The 15907-nt window shown below is 45.4% G+C and overlaps 1 protein-coding gene across 15 annotated transcripts in view; it reads left to right on the forward strand.

Moving 5' to 3' along the window:
- HLCS (holocarboxylase synthetase) overlaps positions 1-15907 on the forward strand; it is a 234429-nt gene that overhangs the window by 42776 nt on the left and 175746 nt on the right. For all 15 annotated transcript variants that reach the window (XM_074389292.1, XM_074389295.1, XM_074389285.1 and 12 more), the window contains 3 exons: positions 3267-3429; positions 5518-6464; positions 12754-12936. In XM_074389292.1, the coding sequence (XP_074245393.1) occupies positions 3378-3429; positions 5518-6464; positions 12754-12936 (1182 nt within the window). In that variant the 5' untranslated portion in view covers positions 3267-3377. The remainder of the gene's footprint in view (positions 1-3266; positions 3430-5517; positions 6465-12753; positions 12937-15907) is intronic.

A 15907-nucleotide genomic window follows, 5' to 3' on the forward strand; every position in this document is an offset into this window, starting at 1 on the left:
GGGTTTGTGTATGGGTTCTTACTGAACAAGTTCAGATCTTCCAGTTGTTTCTCGATGTAGTTTGTTTGTTTGTTTGTTTCTTTTTTTTTTTTTTTTTTTTTTTTTTTTGAGACAGAGTCTCCCTCTGTCACTCAAGCTGGAGTATGGTGGTGTGATCTCAGCTCACTGCAACCTCTGCCTTCCAGGTTCAGTCGATTCTCTTGGCTCAGCCTCTTGAGTAGCTGGGATTACAGGCATGCACCACCACACCTGGCTAATTTTTTGTATTTTTAGTAGAGATGGGGTTTCACCATGTTGGTCAGGCTGGTCTCAAACTCCTGACCTCATGATCTGCCTGTCTCAGCTTCCTAAAGCGCTGGGATTACGGATGTGAGCTACTGTGCCTGGCCTGTAGTTTGTTTCTTTTGTGAACACCTCTGAGGCTTGCCTTTGGGAATATCCTATGAACTTAATTTAGATATGCTCTTATGTTTAGGCCCAATTGTCTTAGGTATATACATACTGAGGAGTAGAATTACTGGATCATATGGTAACTCTGTGCCTAATTTTTTTTTTTTTTTTTTTTTTTTTTTTTTTTTGAGATGGAGTTTCGCTCTTGTTGCCCAGGCTGGAGTGCAATGGTGCGATCTTGGCTCACTGCAACCTCTGCCTCCCAGGTTCAAGGGATTCTCCTGCCTCAGCCTCCTGAGTAGTTGGGATTACAGGCATGCACCATCACACCCAGATAATATTGTATTTTTAGTAGAGATGGAGCTTCTCCTTGTTACTTAGGCTAGTCTCGAACTCCTTACCTCAGGTGATCTACCTGCCTCTGCCTCGCAAAGTGCCAGGATTACAGGCATGAGCCACCATGCCCAGCCTATCTTCATTCTTTTCGCACGTGGTTATCTAGTTGTACCAGTACCATTCGTTGAAAAGACTATTATTTCCTTATTGAATTGTCTTGGCACCCTTGTCCAAGTTCATGGACCACTTGTCCATGAATGTGTGTTTATTTTTGTACTCTCAGTTCTTTTCTGTTAGTCTATATGTGTTAGTCTCTTTTCACACTGGTATTAGGAACTGCTGAAGACTGGTAACTTATAAAGGTAAGAGGTTTAATTGATTCACAGTTCTTCATGGCTGGAGCAGCCTCAGGAAACTTACAGTCATGGTGGAAGGCAAAGGCATGTCTTACATGTTGGCAGGCAAGAGACAGAGAGAGAAGAAACTACCACTTGATTGATTGATTGACTGATTGAGACAGAATCTTGTTCTGTCACCCAGACTGGAGTGTAGTGGCACAATCTCGGCTCACTGCAACCTCTACCTCCTGGGTTCAAGCAGTTCTCCTGCCGCACCCTCCTGAGTAGCTGGGATTACAGGCATCTACCACCACACCCAGCTAATTTTTGTATTGTTAGTAGAGACTGTGTTTCACCATGTTGCCCAGGCTGGTCATAAACTCCTGATTTCAGGTGGTTCACCTGCCTCGGCCTCCCAAAGTGCTGGGATTACAGGCGTGAACCATTGCGCCCAGCTCAAACACTTTAAAAGTGTCAGATCTCATGAGAACTCATTCACTATCACGAGAACAGCATGGGGGAAACTGCCCCCATAATCCAGTCACCTCCCACCAGGTCCCTCCCTTGACACATGGGTTTACAATTCCAGATGAGATTTGGGTGGGGACACAGCCAAACCATATCACTATACGTCTGTGCTTACGCCAGTTGGACGTTGACTTTTGGAGGCCAAGTTGTCTGGCTGAGCAAGGACCCTGGGGGCAAAAGTGGCTTGTCTTGCAGGAATCCCCTTGGCTCTAGAAGGTTCAGGATTTATCCCAGCACTTGGCCTGGAACTTCACTATTACCTAGTCAGTTCTTCTAGACTTTTAAGGTAGTACTTTATTCATTTTTTTTAATCCAGCATTTAAAAAATAGTTTTTAGGAGGTGTTCTAAAACCCACCATTCATATAAAATGGAATTCAAGCCAAGTGTGGTGGCCTGAGCCTGTCATCCCGGCTACTCGGGAGGCCGAGGTGGAGAAACTGCTCAAGGCCAGGAGTTTGAGACCAGCCTGGGTGATATAGCGAGTATTCATCTCAAGAAATACATACAAATAAATAAAAATGGAATTCAAAATTATTTATCTATAATTATGACATTTGGGTAGTGTGTCCCTGAGAAGATATCTTTAGGAAGTAGAGGACTCATTCATGGCATCTTAGAAAAAACTGCCCTGCTCACTGCTGCTTTTAAAGCCACGTTTGTGATAGCTAATAAAAGCAGCTTTCAGTAATTGTGTGCTTTATTCTGGTAGATATAACTTTTACTGGGGACATTAGGTATACTCTTTAATCTAATTAACACAACCAAGCTTTAAATTGTATTTATTAATATTAATATTGCCAGTATTCTCGTTTTACAAATGAGGATGCTGCGAGGGTCAGAAGCTTGCCCGAGGACAGACGGTGATGATTAGTTGCCTTTGACATGGGCTCAGACCCCTGACTGCAGCGCCGGGCTCTTCACCTCGTTGGTTCTCTTCTCCATGGGAACCCTCAGAGAGAGTCTGGGTGTTTGAGGTCATGGCGTAGTCTTCTGTAGTAAGTACTGTAAGGCTTAGCAGGGCATTTGCCTGCTCTGTTTTTCCCTGTCCCTCTTGTGGTGGGAACGTGAACTTCCTTACAGGCGGGAACTGGAGAGTCTTTTCTAATGGTTCTCACAGTTCCTTGAGTGTAGGAACTACAGGGGAAGCAGGTTTTAACATTCTGATTCCTGGACTTCAGTATCAGAGTCCAGTGCAGCAGGTAGGGAGGGGAGTCGTGCTTGGGACTCTGAAGGTCTGATGTGCTCCCTGGGAGATCTGTTGCACCTGGTCTTGGATCACACATGGAGAAAAGCGGGTCCACAGGTTACATTTAAAGTCCTTGGGTATTGTGGACTTCTTGTTCTCTCTTCTCTGTTTTTAAAGGGCTACACAATGTTTTTCCAGTGTCTGGGGAATATTCCTTTACCTTTTAGTTCCTTAAAAAAGTAGAGACCAGTACTTTTAAATGAGAGTTATGTTTAGTGTTTTATAAGCACTGTTGTCAGGTAGAGATGAGCATGTTTGATTCAGAACAACTCTGCTATTAATAAAATGCAATATCTAGTAGTTTGTTATTAATGACTGTAATTTCATGGTAAGAGCCTCAAGGGGAAAATAAAGTATCTGGTTACTTTAGAGAAGAACAATCTCAACCTGTCTTTTCCTACCTCCTCCCTCTTCTGCTTTTTTTCAGATTGTCAAGTGGTCCGACTGTTGTTTGCCATTAGCTTGCAGACCTGGGGATCCTTATCGGTTAATTGCGGAAGCAAGTGTGGACAACTTCAGCAAGCTGGGGGTGGCGTTCATGGAAGATAGACTCCAGATGGATAATGGTCTGGTACCCCAAAAGATTGTGTGTAAGTAACTTTAGAAAATGTTTTTTTTTTGTTTGTTTGTTTTTGAGACGGAGTTTCGCTCTTGTTACCCAGGCTGGAGTGCAATGGCGCGATCTCGGCTCACTGCAACCTCCGCCTCCTGGGTTCAGGCAATTCTCCTGCCTCAGCCTCCTGAGTAGCTGGGATTACAGGCACACACCACCATGCCCAGCTAGTTTTTTGTATTTTTTTATTAGAGACGGGATTTCACCATGTTGACCATGATGGTCTCGATCTCTTGACCTTGTGATCCACCTGTCTCGGCTCCCAAAGTGCTGGGATTATAGGCGTGAGCCACCGTGCCCAGCCCAGAAAATGTTTTTATTGGCCAGGCGTAGTGGCTCATGCCTATAATCCCAGCACTTTGGAAGGCCGAGGCAAGAGGATCACTTGGAGCCCAGGAGTTCGAGACCAGCCTGGGCGTATCTATCCGATCTCTGAAAAAAGCAAAAAAAATATAAAAAATAAAAAATCAGCTGGGTGTGGTGGTGCACGCCTGAGGTCCCAGCTACTTGGGAGGCTGAGGTGGGAGGATCACTTGAGCAGGGAGGTTGAGGCTACAGTGAGCCATCGTCACACCACTGCATTCCAGTCTGGGTGGCAAAGTGAGACCTTGTTTCAAAGCAATAAAATAAAATAAGAAAAGATTTTATCATAGTCGGACACTCTAGGTTATTAGCTTAAGGACTGTTGAGTACTCTTACTGGTATGACATAAGGGCTATGCTTAGTTTCAGTTTAATTCAGTCAACACGTTTGATTTTACTATAACAATATATAATTCATGCATGTGTCAAGTGTATATTTTTTGGGGGAGGGTGGCAGGGTACATTTTTGTGCTTATTAAATTTCTTTTTTTTTTTTGAGATGGAGTTTTGCTCTTGTTGTCCAGGCTGGAGTGCAATGGTGTGATCTCAACTCACTGCAACCTCTGCCTCCTGGGTTCAAGCAATTCTCCAGCCCCAGCCTCCCGAGTAGCTGGGATTACAGGCATGTGCCACCATACCTGGCTAATTTTGTATTTTTAGTAGAGATGTGGTTTCTGCATGTTGGTCAGGCTGGTCTCAAACTCCTGACCTTGGGTGACCTGCCCTCCTTGGCTTCCCAAAGTGCTGGGATTACAGGCATGAGCCACCACGCCCGGCCTATTAAATTTCTTAAACAACAACGTTTCATAACTGCATTGCTCATGAGGCATTCATATTCAGAATCCATCTCTTATTTATGTCACACAGTTTAATACAGGATAACTGGTGTCTAGACTCTAGTTTGGATTGAGTGGGAAGCATAGATAGAGTTACTATGAAGTGCTAAATCAAACAGCTTTTTACTTAAAGTTTGTGTACCACAATTTTTTGGGACAAATTGCTTTTCAGGAAACATGCAAACTCTTCTTCCTTGATTAGACTTAAAAACAGGCGTTTTATGTCTACGAATGTCTTCTTTCGTCTCATGGGCAAATAAATGTCCCTTATCAGCTCTGGAAGTTTAGGTAAATCCCTTAATATCCAGAATCACCTTGTACATGTCTCTAATACCATGTCTGACACATAGCAAGTGCTCAATAATCGTTTTTGAATCAATGATTGTCAACTTATGTTCCAGTCCCGAGACAGGAAGAGTCTTCTCCCACTGATCCTATGACGTGTCCTGAGACTGACGTTTCACTGGGTCATGCTGGGATAGACTTTAGATATGTGTCCTTTTTATTGCTCAGTTTCATTATCGTAAAGGAGAGTAACACCCAAGAAATAGAATATGTAAGTAAGGAGGCAAAGGCACCTCTCTGAATCTCACTTTCTTCACCAGTCAGTAAGAGGAGCTTAGGTTCTCTGATAGGTGTGAAAGATGTTGGGCAAACTGCTGATTTCACTTGGGGTCTTCAGGCAGGAACAATTCGTGTTTCCAAAGGATGTCCCTGGGTTAAGGGGCAATGCAGGTGGGAGCCATGCCAGTGGCTGCCCTGGAATTTAAGTCCCAGAATGCAGAGAGGGTGATGAGATTCTTGAGATGAGCTATGTGTCACACAAGAAGTGCTGATAATTCTCTCTCTCTCCTGTTCCTGCCTTAGCGGTGCACTTGCAGGATTCCACCCTGAAGGAAGTGAAGGATCAGGCCTCAAACAAGCAAGCCCAGATCCTAGAACCGAAGCCTGAATCTTCTCTTGAGATTAAGCCTGAGCAGGATGGTATGGAGCATGTTGGCAGAGATGACCCAAAGGCTCTTGGTGAAGAGCCAAAACAGAGGAGAGGCAGTGCCTCTGGGAGTGAGCCTGCTGGGGACAGTGACAGGGGAGGGGGCCCTGTCGAGCATTATCACCTCCATCTGTCCAGTTGCCACGAGTGTCTGGAACTTGAGAACAGCACCATTGAGTCAGTCAAGTTTGCATCTGCAGAGAACATTCCAGACCTTCCCTATGATTATAGCAGCAGTTTGGAGAGTGTTGCTGATGAAACTGGCCCTGAAAGAGAGGGAAGGAGAGTCAACGTCACGGGAAAGGCACCCAACATCCTCCTCTATGTGGGCTCCGACTCCCAGGAAGCCCTCGGCCGCTTCCAGGAGGTCCAGTCCGTGCTGGCCGACTGTGTGGACATTGACAGTTACATTCTCTACCACCTGCTGGAGGAAAGTGCCCTCAAAGACCCGTGGACGGACAACTGTCTGCTATTGGTCATCGCTACCAGGGAGTCCATCCCCAAAGTCCTATACCAGAAGGTCATGGCCTATCTGTCTCAGGGAGGGAAGGTGCTGGGCTTGTCTTCGTCCTTCACCTTTGGTGGCTTGCAGGTGACAAGCAAGGGTGTGCTGCGGAAGACAGTTCAGAACTTGGTTTTCTCCAAGGCCGACCAGAGCGAGGTGAAGCTCAGCGTTTTGAGCAGTGGCTGCAGGTACCAGGAAGGCCCCGGAGAGCGGCTCAGCCCCGGCGGGCTCCAGGGCCACCTGGAGAACGAGGACAAGGACAGGATGATTGTGCATGTGCCTTTTGGAACTCATGGGGGAGAAGCTGTTCTTTGCCAGGTACTCAGGGCAGCGTGGATTTGGTGATCTTTGGGTATCTGTGGGTATCTTTGAGAGGGAATATGCCTTTTAAAGCTACATGCTTAAACGTTTCAGGAGTTTGTGTGCTGCAGGCTGTTTTTGACTGTTGGCTGGGAGCTTTTGCTGATAGTGAGCAGGTTTAGTTTAGTTCGGGGCTTTCTTGAATACCCTGATTAACCAAAAGACTTGTGAGGAAGGAACAAGGTGGGTGTCGGGGATAAATGAGCTTGCTGGTTAACTGAGGCTTAGTCAGAAAATTCTGGTTTGGTTCTTTACTAGTAATGATCTTTCTTAACTACATCAGTCTGCATTCTTGCCTCAGAGTACCCCTTGTTTTAATATAATCTAGCCTTTATTTAACGTAGGAAGTTAAAACCATCAGGGTCATGATTATAGATGTTAGTGACCACCACGATGAAACACTACAGTTGATTGGCAAGGTAGTTTTGTGTTAAAACAGCTTCAGGTTCCCAATTCCTTTCTTATGTTTTGTCGCACTTCCAAGTGCTGAAGAAAATCTTCAGACAAGAGAATACTGATCCCAGCTACTCAGGAGGCTGAGGCAGGAGAATTGCTTGAACTTGGGAGATGGCGGTTGCAGTGGGCCGAGACTGTGCCACTGCACTCCAGCCTGGGCAACAGAGTGAGACTCCATCTCAAAAAAAAAAAAAAAAAAAAAAAAAAAGACAATATTGAAGCTACTTAGATTTGTGGCATAATAATACACAGGGAAAAAAATGGAAAGAGGAGGAAAGGGAAATGCTAATTTCTTGCTTAGGAGATCCTTTGGTTCTTCTTTTTTTTATTATTCCATCTTCTTTTTCCTTTTAGCTTTTTGTTTGTTTAAGCAAACAGTAGCTAATAGACTGTTTCAGAATTCTTTATCATTTACTCCAAATCTTTTAATGCTTAGGGGAAAAGGTTTTCATTCGAGTTAGATGAACGTTCACTTGCCTTTGAGGATTTGATGCTCTAATGAGAAAACTAAGCAGACAGAGATTTTGTCCAGAAGCATTCTCAAGATAAGTGTAATAGATTTTGTTTTATTATAGGGACCTTTTTATTGAGTTAGAGAATTGTTAACTTTTTTGTTTTGTTTTCATTTTGTAATGCTTTGACTTTTTCCAGTTCTCCTGGAAGCGAAGTCTCTTTGATTTTTCTGGTCACACATTTTTCCAGGGAGTATATATTTGTTTCTTTACAATTCTTAACCAACTCACTTGTTCTTAATACCCAAGCAGAGATGCTTAAAATTGAGGAATTCGGACATTAGGACGGGTGAATGTGTACAGCCCAGGCAGGTTTCCTGTAGGGCTGCAGACCGCATGAATTAGCTTTTGGAGGCCTAATAAATGTTCCTCTTATCTTTTTATCTGCAAATATGGTAACTATAGTAACTGCGTATTCTCAGAAAACCCACTTAAAAACCTGACTTCCTAGAGCCATATTTCAGTTTTGAAGAGCGAATTTTACCACCCCCGAGCACAGACGTGGACTAGAAAATTGATTTGGCACTGTTGGCGATCCGTTTCTCCGAGTTACAGAGCAAATCTGCTTGCTCTACCATTTAAATTGACCCCATTACTGTCATAAAATTTGATACTGCAGTGCATTGCCCTAGAAAAAAAAAAGGCAATATGATGCAGCTTCACAAATCAGATTCAGAGGATTAGAATGCCATTTTTGATTTTAAATGACTTCCAGTCTTCTGTGTGACAGGGTCACTGCTTTTTCCCCAGGCCTGTGTCTCTGTGATACCTTACTGAGATTAAAAAATAAATATTATCACAGGCTGGTTAGTTTCCCCTTACCCTGTTCAATTTCATAGCCTTCGTCTTTGTAATAAATCTAGTGATGATGTAACCCAATAAGAGGAGGTGAAGAACTTCAAGGGCAGAACACAGCTGCACCCTAGGCAGTGGTGTCATAGCCAAGCAAGCTGCAGATTTGATGCCTTTGCCATTCATAATAGTAAAGAAAGAGAGGAAATGTTTGTGCGCTGGCTGTGTGCTGATCAAGTTTGCAGGGAAAACTTAAGGCTGTGGATTAATGCTGACATTTGAGGGTCAAATGGACCAGGAGTTTGCCATGAAGTTGTCCACAGAAAATCTCTAACGTGGATTTTGAAAGATTTTGTTTTGTTTAGCTTAGCACATGGTTGCAGTGGGTCGGCTTTTATGGCAGAGTTTCTCAAACATGGCAGTACTGACATTTTGGGTCAGAGAATTCTTGGTGGTGAGGGGCAGTCTCGTGCAATGTAGGCTGTGGAATAACATCCCTGGTCTCTTCCCCACTAGATGCCAGTACCACTCTCTCTCCCTATTTGTGCATGGAGATATTTTTTAGTTCTGGTCTTCGGTCCAACTAAAAAGTCTTAACTTTTAGAAGAAGCCAAGTTACAGAAATAGACCTGTCATTATGGTAACAGGATTACACCCAGAGGATGAGACTCTAGTCCAGTACCTCTGTGGATGAGGAGCCCAAATCTACCACCCACACACTCTGGCGTGCCACGTCTCCCTGCTCACTGGGAGCGTAGAACCGGAGGCGGCCTCTTTTCTTGTTTCCGTTGTAGAAGCGCCTACATCTTGAAACCGTCAGACAGTGAGGCAAAGCAGTCCTTGGGGTTTCAGCGGCCGTCTTCCTCCTGGTCTCCTGGAACTCGGCCCCCTTGTAGCGCATCCAGTTTCCCATCCTGGCATCTTTCTCATGTGAAAATGAGTTTGTACAATTCATGGTGTGTGCGCCTTGGATACTCTGTATTCACCCTGCCCAGTGAGCCCAAATGCATTCAGTCGTGTACCTCTCTCATCCCTTCGGCTCTGGTGGGAACGGAACTTGACTTATTTCATTCCTGCCCCGCCGTAAGGCTTAATCTCCGGGATAGCCATGTGCTCACGAGAATTAAATGGGTCTTGCTGCTGTGCTCTTTGTCTACGCTGGCATGGCTTTGTCCACCGGAGAGGTGCACATTTAGGGTAGAAGCAACTGAGTAGGATACGATTCCTTAGAGGGTGTTGCTTTTCTGCTTGTCCCCGCCTCCAGGACTATCTAGAGAACAGGCACACCTGATCTGTCGCCCCCGATCGGCGTCCTCACTCTTGGGGGAAGCAGCCAGCCTACAGCCGAACAGCTGGTGGTTTGGGGACCGTGGTGGGCAGTGTCCTGCAGACCTTTTCTGATTGGACTCAACTTTTTTTTTGAGCCAGAGTCCCGCTGTGTCACCCAGGCTAGAGTGCACTGGCACAATCTCAGTTCACTGCAACCTCTGTCTCCCAGGTTCAAGCAGTTCTTGTGCCTCAGCCTCTCAAGTAGCTGGGATTGCAGGCGTGTGCCACCACACCTGGCTAATTTTTGTATTTTTTCGTGGCAATGGGGGGTTTCGCCATGTTGGCCAGGTCTCCGACTCCTGGCCTCAAGTGATCCTCCCGCCTCGGACCGCCAAAGTGCTGGGGTTATAGGAGTGAGCCACCACACCCAGCCAGGCCTCAACTTCTAACATTCAGTTGATATATTTGGCTTGGTTAAGTCGTGGGTGGGAACTGAGAGATTTTAAGTGGCCTGAAAGCTGGCACTATGCTTTTCTATTTTCATACTACTTCTATAATATCAGGCTAGAAGCTTTGCATACAGTCGGCAAAGCCAAAACAAAATAAGGCAAAGGAGCTCAGTTTGCTTTTCTGGGTACTCAGTGTTCTGGCAACCTCTGGGCTCCAATGCTCATTTAAAATCTGATCTCAGGGGAGCTAGAGGTTCCAGTAAGTTCCTTCATACCACGACAGAGACTGTCGATAGGTGGAGACATTTTAATTTTAATTTTAACTAGACAACAAAGCCTGAAGTCACGAAGTGAAGTTCCAAGTCTTAAAATTCACTCAGGGGAAGGAGGGTGGCAGGAAAGGCCTTTCCAGTGTCCAGGAAATCTTACTCCTCCTTCCTCAGTAAGTCCTCACTTACAAGTTGTTGATAGGTTCTTGGAAACGGCACACTTAAGTGAAATGATATATAATGAAGCCATTGTTACCATAGGCTAATTGATACAAACAAGAAGTCAGTTCCCATGGCATATTTCTGTCCTCAAGACATCACCAAACTTCTAAATAAAGGCCCAAACACTGAAACATTGAAATAAATATGAGTTATATGTACATTTAAGAAAGATTAATAAAAACATAAGATAATTATTTCCCTAATTATTTCAGTTCAGCATGGTGGGTGGCCGGGTGGCTGGAGCTCATCCTGGAAGCTCAGGGCACTGGCGGGGAGCCAGCCCTGGCCGGAGTGGGAAGGCACATTCGCACTTGCACCCACACTTCTCAGACCAGGACCATGCAGACACGTCCGTGCACTAATGTGCACAGCTTGGAAGAAAACCCGTGCAGACATGGGGAGAATACGCAGACCCACACAGACTGTGGCCCCGGCGGGGAAGTGATGTTTTTTTCCCCTTATCAACTTCATAACTAAATGACTTTGAGTGAAACAACGTTATTCAAGGACCTGTTGTATTTGAGTTCCTGCAAACTCTCTCTCTCTCTCTCTCTTTTTTTTTTTTTTTTTTTTTTTTGAGATGGTTGCACTCTGTTGCCCAGGCTGGAGTGCACTGGCACGATCATAGCTCACTGCAGCCTCAACCTCCTGGGTTCAAGGGATCATCCCAGCTCAGCCTCCCAAGTAGTTGGGACTACAGGCACACCACTCATGCCTGGCTAATTTTTGTATTTTTTGTAGAGAGAGGGCCTCACTATGTTGCCCAGGCTGGTCTGAAACTCCTAGGCTTAAGCAATCCTCCCACCTCTGCCTCCCAAAGTGTTGGGATTACAGGTATGAGCCCAGCCTCTTGCAAACTCCCTTAAAATGATGAATAAGACTGCTCTATTCCCTGGTTTTATTTTCCAGTTATGGCAAATAGATCAAATGGAAGTTTCCAGCATGACTCATTTGCCTCCTTGAACTCACTTGCAATTAAGTTTTCAGCACAGTTGTCTTTCTAGATATTTTGTTCCTATAACTAAGTTCAGTAGCTTGCAGAAGGTCACATGACTGATGAGTGTGGAACATCAGCACCTGGAGAGAGACGACCGTCCAGGGTCATTTCCACCATGGTCTCTCAGCCTGACAACCATGAATTTTTTTTTTTTTTTTTTTTTTTGAGGTGGAGTTTCACTCTTGTTGCTCAGGCTGGAGTGCAGTGGTGTGATCTCAGCTCACTGCAACCTCCACCTCCTAGATTCAAGCAATTCTCCTGGCTTCGGCCTCCTGAGTAGCTGGGATTACAGACATGCACCACCATACCCGGCTAATTTTTGTATTTTTAGTTGAGATGGGTTTCTCCATGTTGGTCAGACTGGTCTCAAACTCCCGACCTCAGGTGATCCGCCCGCCTTGGCTTCCCAGAGTGTTGGGATTAGAGGCGTGAGCCTCCGCACCCAGCCAGCCAATCACAGTTTTAATAGGCTTTTGGGAATCATTTTCTTGTTAGCCATCACTTTCCAGATATTCAGCTTCAGAGTTTATATGCTATTGATAATCAGAAAAATTCATGTTCAGGTTTTTTCTTTTGGATTATACTGTGTGTAAGGGTTATTGCCGAGTTTAAAATGAGGAAACTGAGACCAGCATAAGAGATTAAATGCCAATTTATTTAACTCCCTGGCAAGGTTCCATGGTTCCGGGGGAAGGGGCCAGGGAAGTCACACCAGCTTCCTGGGGCATGGGGTTTTTATGGCTAGGAGGAACCACCAACAGCTGGGTGCTCTGATTGACTCTAGGGGAGTGGGATTGGCTATTGGTTGGCGGGTTGTTGGGCAGGTTTTCTGGTGGGAGAGCTGGCCAGGAGCCTTGCATCCGCTGGAACCTTCCGGGGAGCCATGTGGCAGAGCTAGGTGCCAAGTGCAGAGCCTGGTGCCGGGTGCAGAGGTCGGGGTGTCCAACCTCCCAGCGAGGCAACCGACCTTGCACTGTGTCCCTTAATTTTCAAAGGAGAGCAAAGCTATAAGCTATCTGGGTGTGATGTGCTCACTTGGAGAAGAAAACTGGTAAATAAATTTTTTGGTCAGGCATCGTGGCTCATACCTGTCTGTAATCCCAGCACTTTGGGAGGCTGAGGTGGGAGGATCGCTTGATCCCAGGAGTTTAAGACCAGCCTGGGCAACATCATGAGATCCGGTCTCTAAATTAAAAAAAGAAAAAAAAAAACAAAACCCAAACTGTTTTTCTTACTGCATGTGAGTGCCCCCAGTTTACAACGTGTGGTCTTTCCCTTCAGGTGCACTTGGAACTACCTCCCAGCTCTGACATCGTGCAAACTCCAGAAGATTTTAACTTGCTCAAGTCAAGCAATTTTAGAAGGTACGAAGTCCTTAGAGAGATCCTGACGACCCTCGGCCTCAGCTGTGACATGAAACAGGTTCCTGCCTTAACGCCTCTTTACTTGCTGTCAGCTGTGGAGGTGAGTTGTGGGCTCAGCTGGGCAGAGCGCACCGCAATGGGGCCCTCTTCACAGTGGCGACTAGTTGCCTTTCATTGTTTTATTTTGGTTGGTTTTGATTTTGATTTTTCATTTCTGTTTTGGCTTCGGGTTTGAAAATCATCTTCAAGATGTACAAGTGTTCATTTTGTGCGGGGAGCATTACGTGTCAGGGAGGGACGACTAGTAGAGCTTAGAAAGGTGTGAAGTCCGCAGGTGTGGCCCTTTCCACGTTAGGTGGAGGAGGGTCCCCGTGCAAAGAGTATGTTTAGAAACCGTTATTTTATTCATTTGGGATTGAAAACATTTGTTTTGATTTGGGCTGCTATCGGCAAATCTTCGGAACAATCACAGTTGTGCTCATGTCTGCCATCTTGTGGCAACTGCGCTCTGAGTTTCGGTTCACGTCTGTGAGTCGTGTCTAACAGGAAGATGCCCGTGGAGCTGGGAATGTGTTCGGGAATCCTCTCCTCTCGGCTGGTGCCTGCACTTGCTGCCTGTGATTGATACCTGGTTTTGGGCAGGTGGCCAGATTCCCCAGGTGTGTGTTCTTGCTAATCCCCCTTGCTTGGCCGTGCTGTTTCATAGTCGTTGTGACAAATTATTTTGTCTGTTTCTGTTGTCTTCTCCGAACAGACAAATTTGTAACTTTAATGACATAACCATGTAGTTTCTGCAAACACCCAATAGTCTTGGTGACTTTAAACACCAAACTGGGAGGCCAAGGTGGGTGGATCACGAGGTCAGGAGTTCAAGACCAGCTTGGCCAACACGGTGAAAACCCATGTCTACTAAAAATATAAAAATTAGCCGGATGTGGTGTTGGGTGCCTGTAATCCCAGCTACTTGGGAGGCTGAGGGAGAGAATTGCTTGAATCTGGGAGGCGGAGGTTGTGGTGAGCCTAGATCACCCCACTGCACTCCAGCCTGTACAACAGAGCGAGACTCCATCTCAAAAGAACACCAAACTTACCTGCTTTCTCTTGAACTGAACAAATCTTACCTCTCACCCCAATATTTTTTAAAAAGGAGGCAGTTTCTTTTTTTTTACACTGTGTCCCTTAGTTTTTGGAGGAGAGCAGAGCTATGAGCTATCTGGGTATGATGGGCTCACTTGAAGAAGACAAAGAGAAAATCTGAGAGCATTTAGGATTGGAATATCTTACAGGATTATTTGAGGACTAGATGAAATAATATATGTGAAAGTTCTGCATAAATTGTATTATTTAGATGTTGGGGTTGAATGAGTTAAATGTGTATAATATGCCTAACAAGTGCCCGTTACCTTATTTTAAAAGACTACAGGTATGTTTTTAATTTAAAAAATGAATAATATAGTAATGAATGATTTTTTTTTTTTTTTGAGATGGAGTTTTGCTTTTGTCGCCTAGGCTGGAGTGCATTGGTGCAATCTCGGCTCACTGCAACCCCTGCCTCCCGGGTTCAAGCGATTCTCCTGCCTCACCCTCCCAATTACAGGCATGCGCCACCACACCTGGCTAATTTTGTATTTTTGGTAGAGACATGGTTTCTCCATGTTGGTCAGGCTGGTCTCGAACTCCCAACCTCAGGTGATCTGCCTGCCTTGGGCTCCCAAAGTGTTGGAATTACAGGCGTTAGCCACTGCGCCTGGCCTGGTTTTTTCTTCTATTTAAGAAACTTTCTTTTTTATACTTTCACCCAGTCTTTAGCCAGTTTGCACTGGTTTGATGGATGCTCTTTGGAGTTAATGGTGTGGCTTTTGTTTGCCTCTCTGTCCCAGGAGCTCAGAGCATCCCGAGAGAGTGGAGTATCTCAGTTTTTATGTGTTGCATTAATAGAAGGAAGTGTCACGTCTGACTTGTGACTTATAAAAAAATAATCAAAATGAACCAGCCCTCAGAGCCTCAAGTGTTATGGACAACCCAGCTTGGAGGAGTGGGGCAGGGCCATGTTGGGAAGTGTGACTGGTGTCCCACTCCCCTAGACCGTCTCTATCCCCCTTTTCCTGGGCATGGAGGGCTGGGGCTGGCTACCTTGGCGAGTGCCTGCTCAGAGGCTCCCCGCCGGGGAAGTCAGGGAGTGAGGTGGCCTGGCCTTGCCCTTGGCAGAGCTCCCTGCCCTTTCCGGGAGTTCTGATTATGCTGATCTTCGGACTTGACCTCCAGACTCTTGGACAGAGCTGTGGATAGGAAAGAGCGGCCCTGCCCCAGGTTATTCTCCTGTGAGCAGAAGTTTGGCATTTCTGGTGTATTTAGGATGAGTATGACCTGAATACCCAAGTTGGGGCTTTGTGTCACATGTCCACTGATATTCAAGCACACAACAAACACTTCACATTTTTGTTCTTTCAGTTTTTTAAAACAGCCTGGGGCAGTGGGAGGTATACAGTTTCACCTATTGATTGATCAATTGGGGGAGTATTGATTTCCTTTTCACAAACCTTGGGAATGAAATGCTTGAATATGATTAGAGCAAATATTTTTCTCTGTATGCACATACATGAACACTCCCTACTAAGCCCCTTATTACATAGTAACTTTGGAAAAGAATTATTTTCAGAAACGTTCACTTCCCACTGCGGGCCCTTCACTTGGCCTTGCTGGTTTTCTTGGGAATCTGTGCTGTGGACTACTCTCCTCTCAGTTGCTTATTTCTCACTGAGTTCTGCTTTGCTTGGGAGCCCAAGGAATGGAATGATTATGTGTATGTTGTACATACCCTCATTTCTTAATGTTTATTTTTAGTTTTTGAGGCAGGGTCTTGCTCTATTGCCCAGGCTGGAGTGTAGTGGTGCAATCCTGGCTCACTGCAGCCTCAACTTCCCAAGCTCTTGAGATCCTTCCACCTCAGCCCCTCCTAGTAGCTGGGACTACAGGTGTGCATCACCACCCTTGGCTAATTTTTTAATACTTTTTGTAGAGACGGGGTTTCTCCATGTTGCCCAGCCTGGTCTTGAACTCCTGAGCTCAAA

This window comes from Saimiri boliviensis, chromosome 18, assembly GCF_048565385.1.
Source record: "Saimiri boliviensis isolate mSaiBol1 chromosome 18, mSaiBol1.pri, whole genome shotgun sequence".
Taxonomy (NCBI): Eukaryota; Metazoa; Chordata; class Mammalia; order Primates; family Cebidae; genus Saimiri; species Saimiri boliviensis.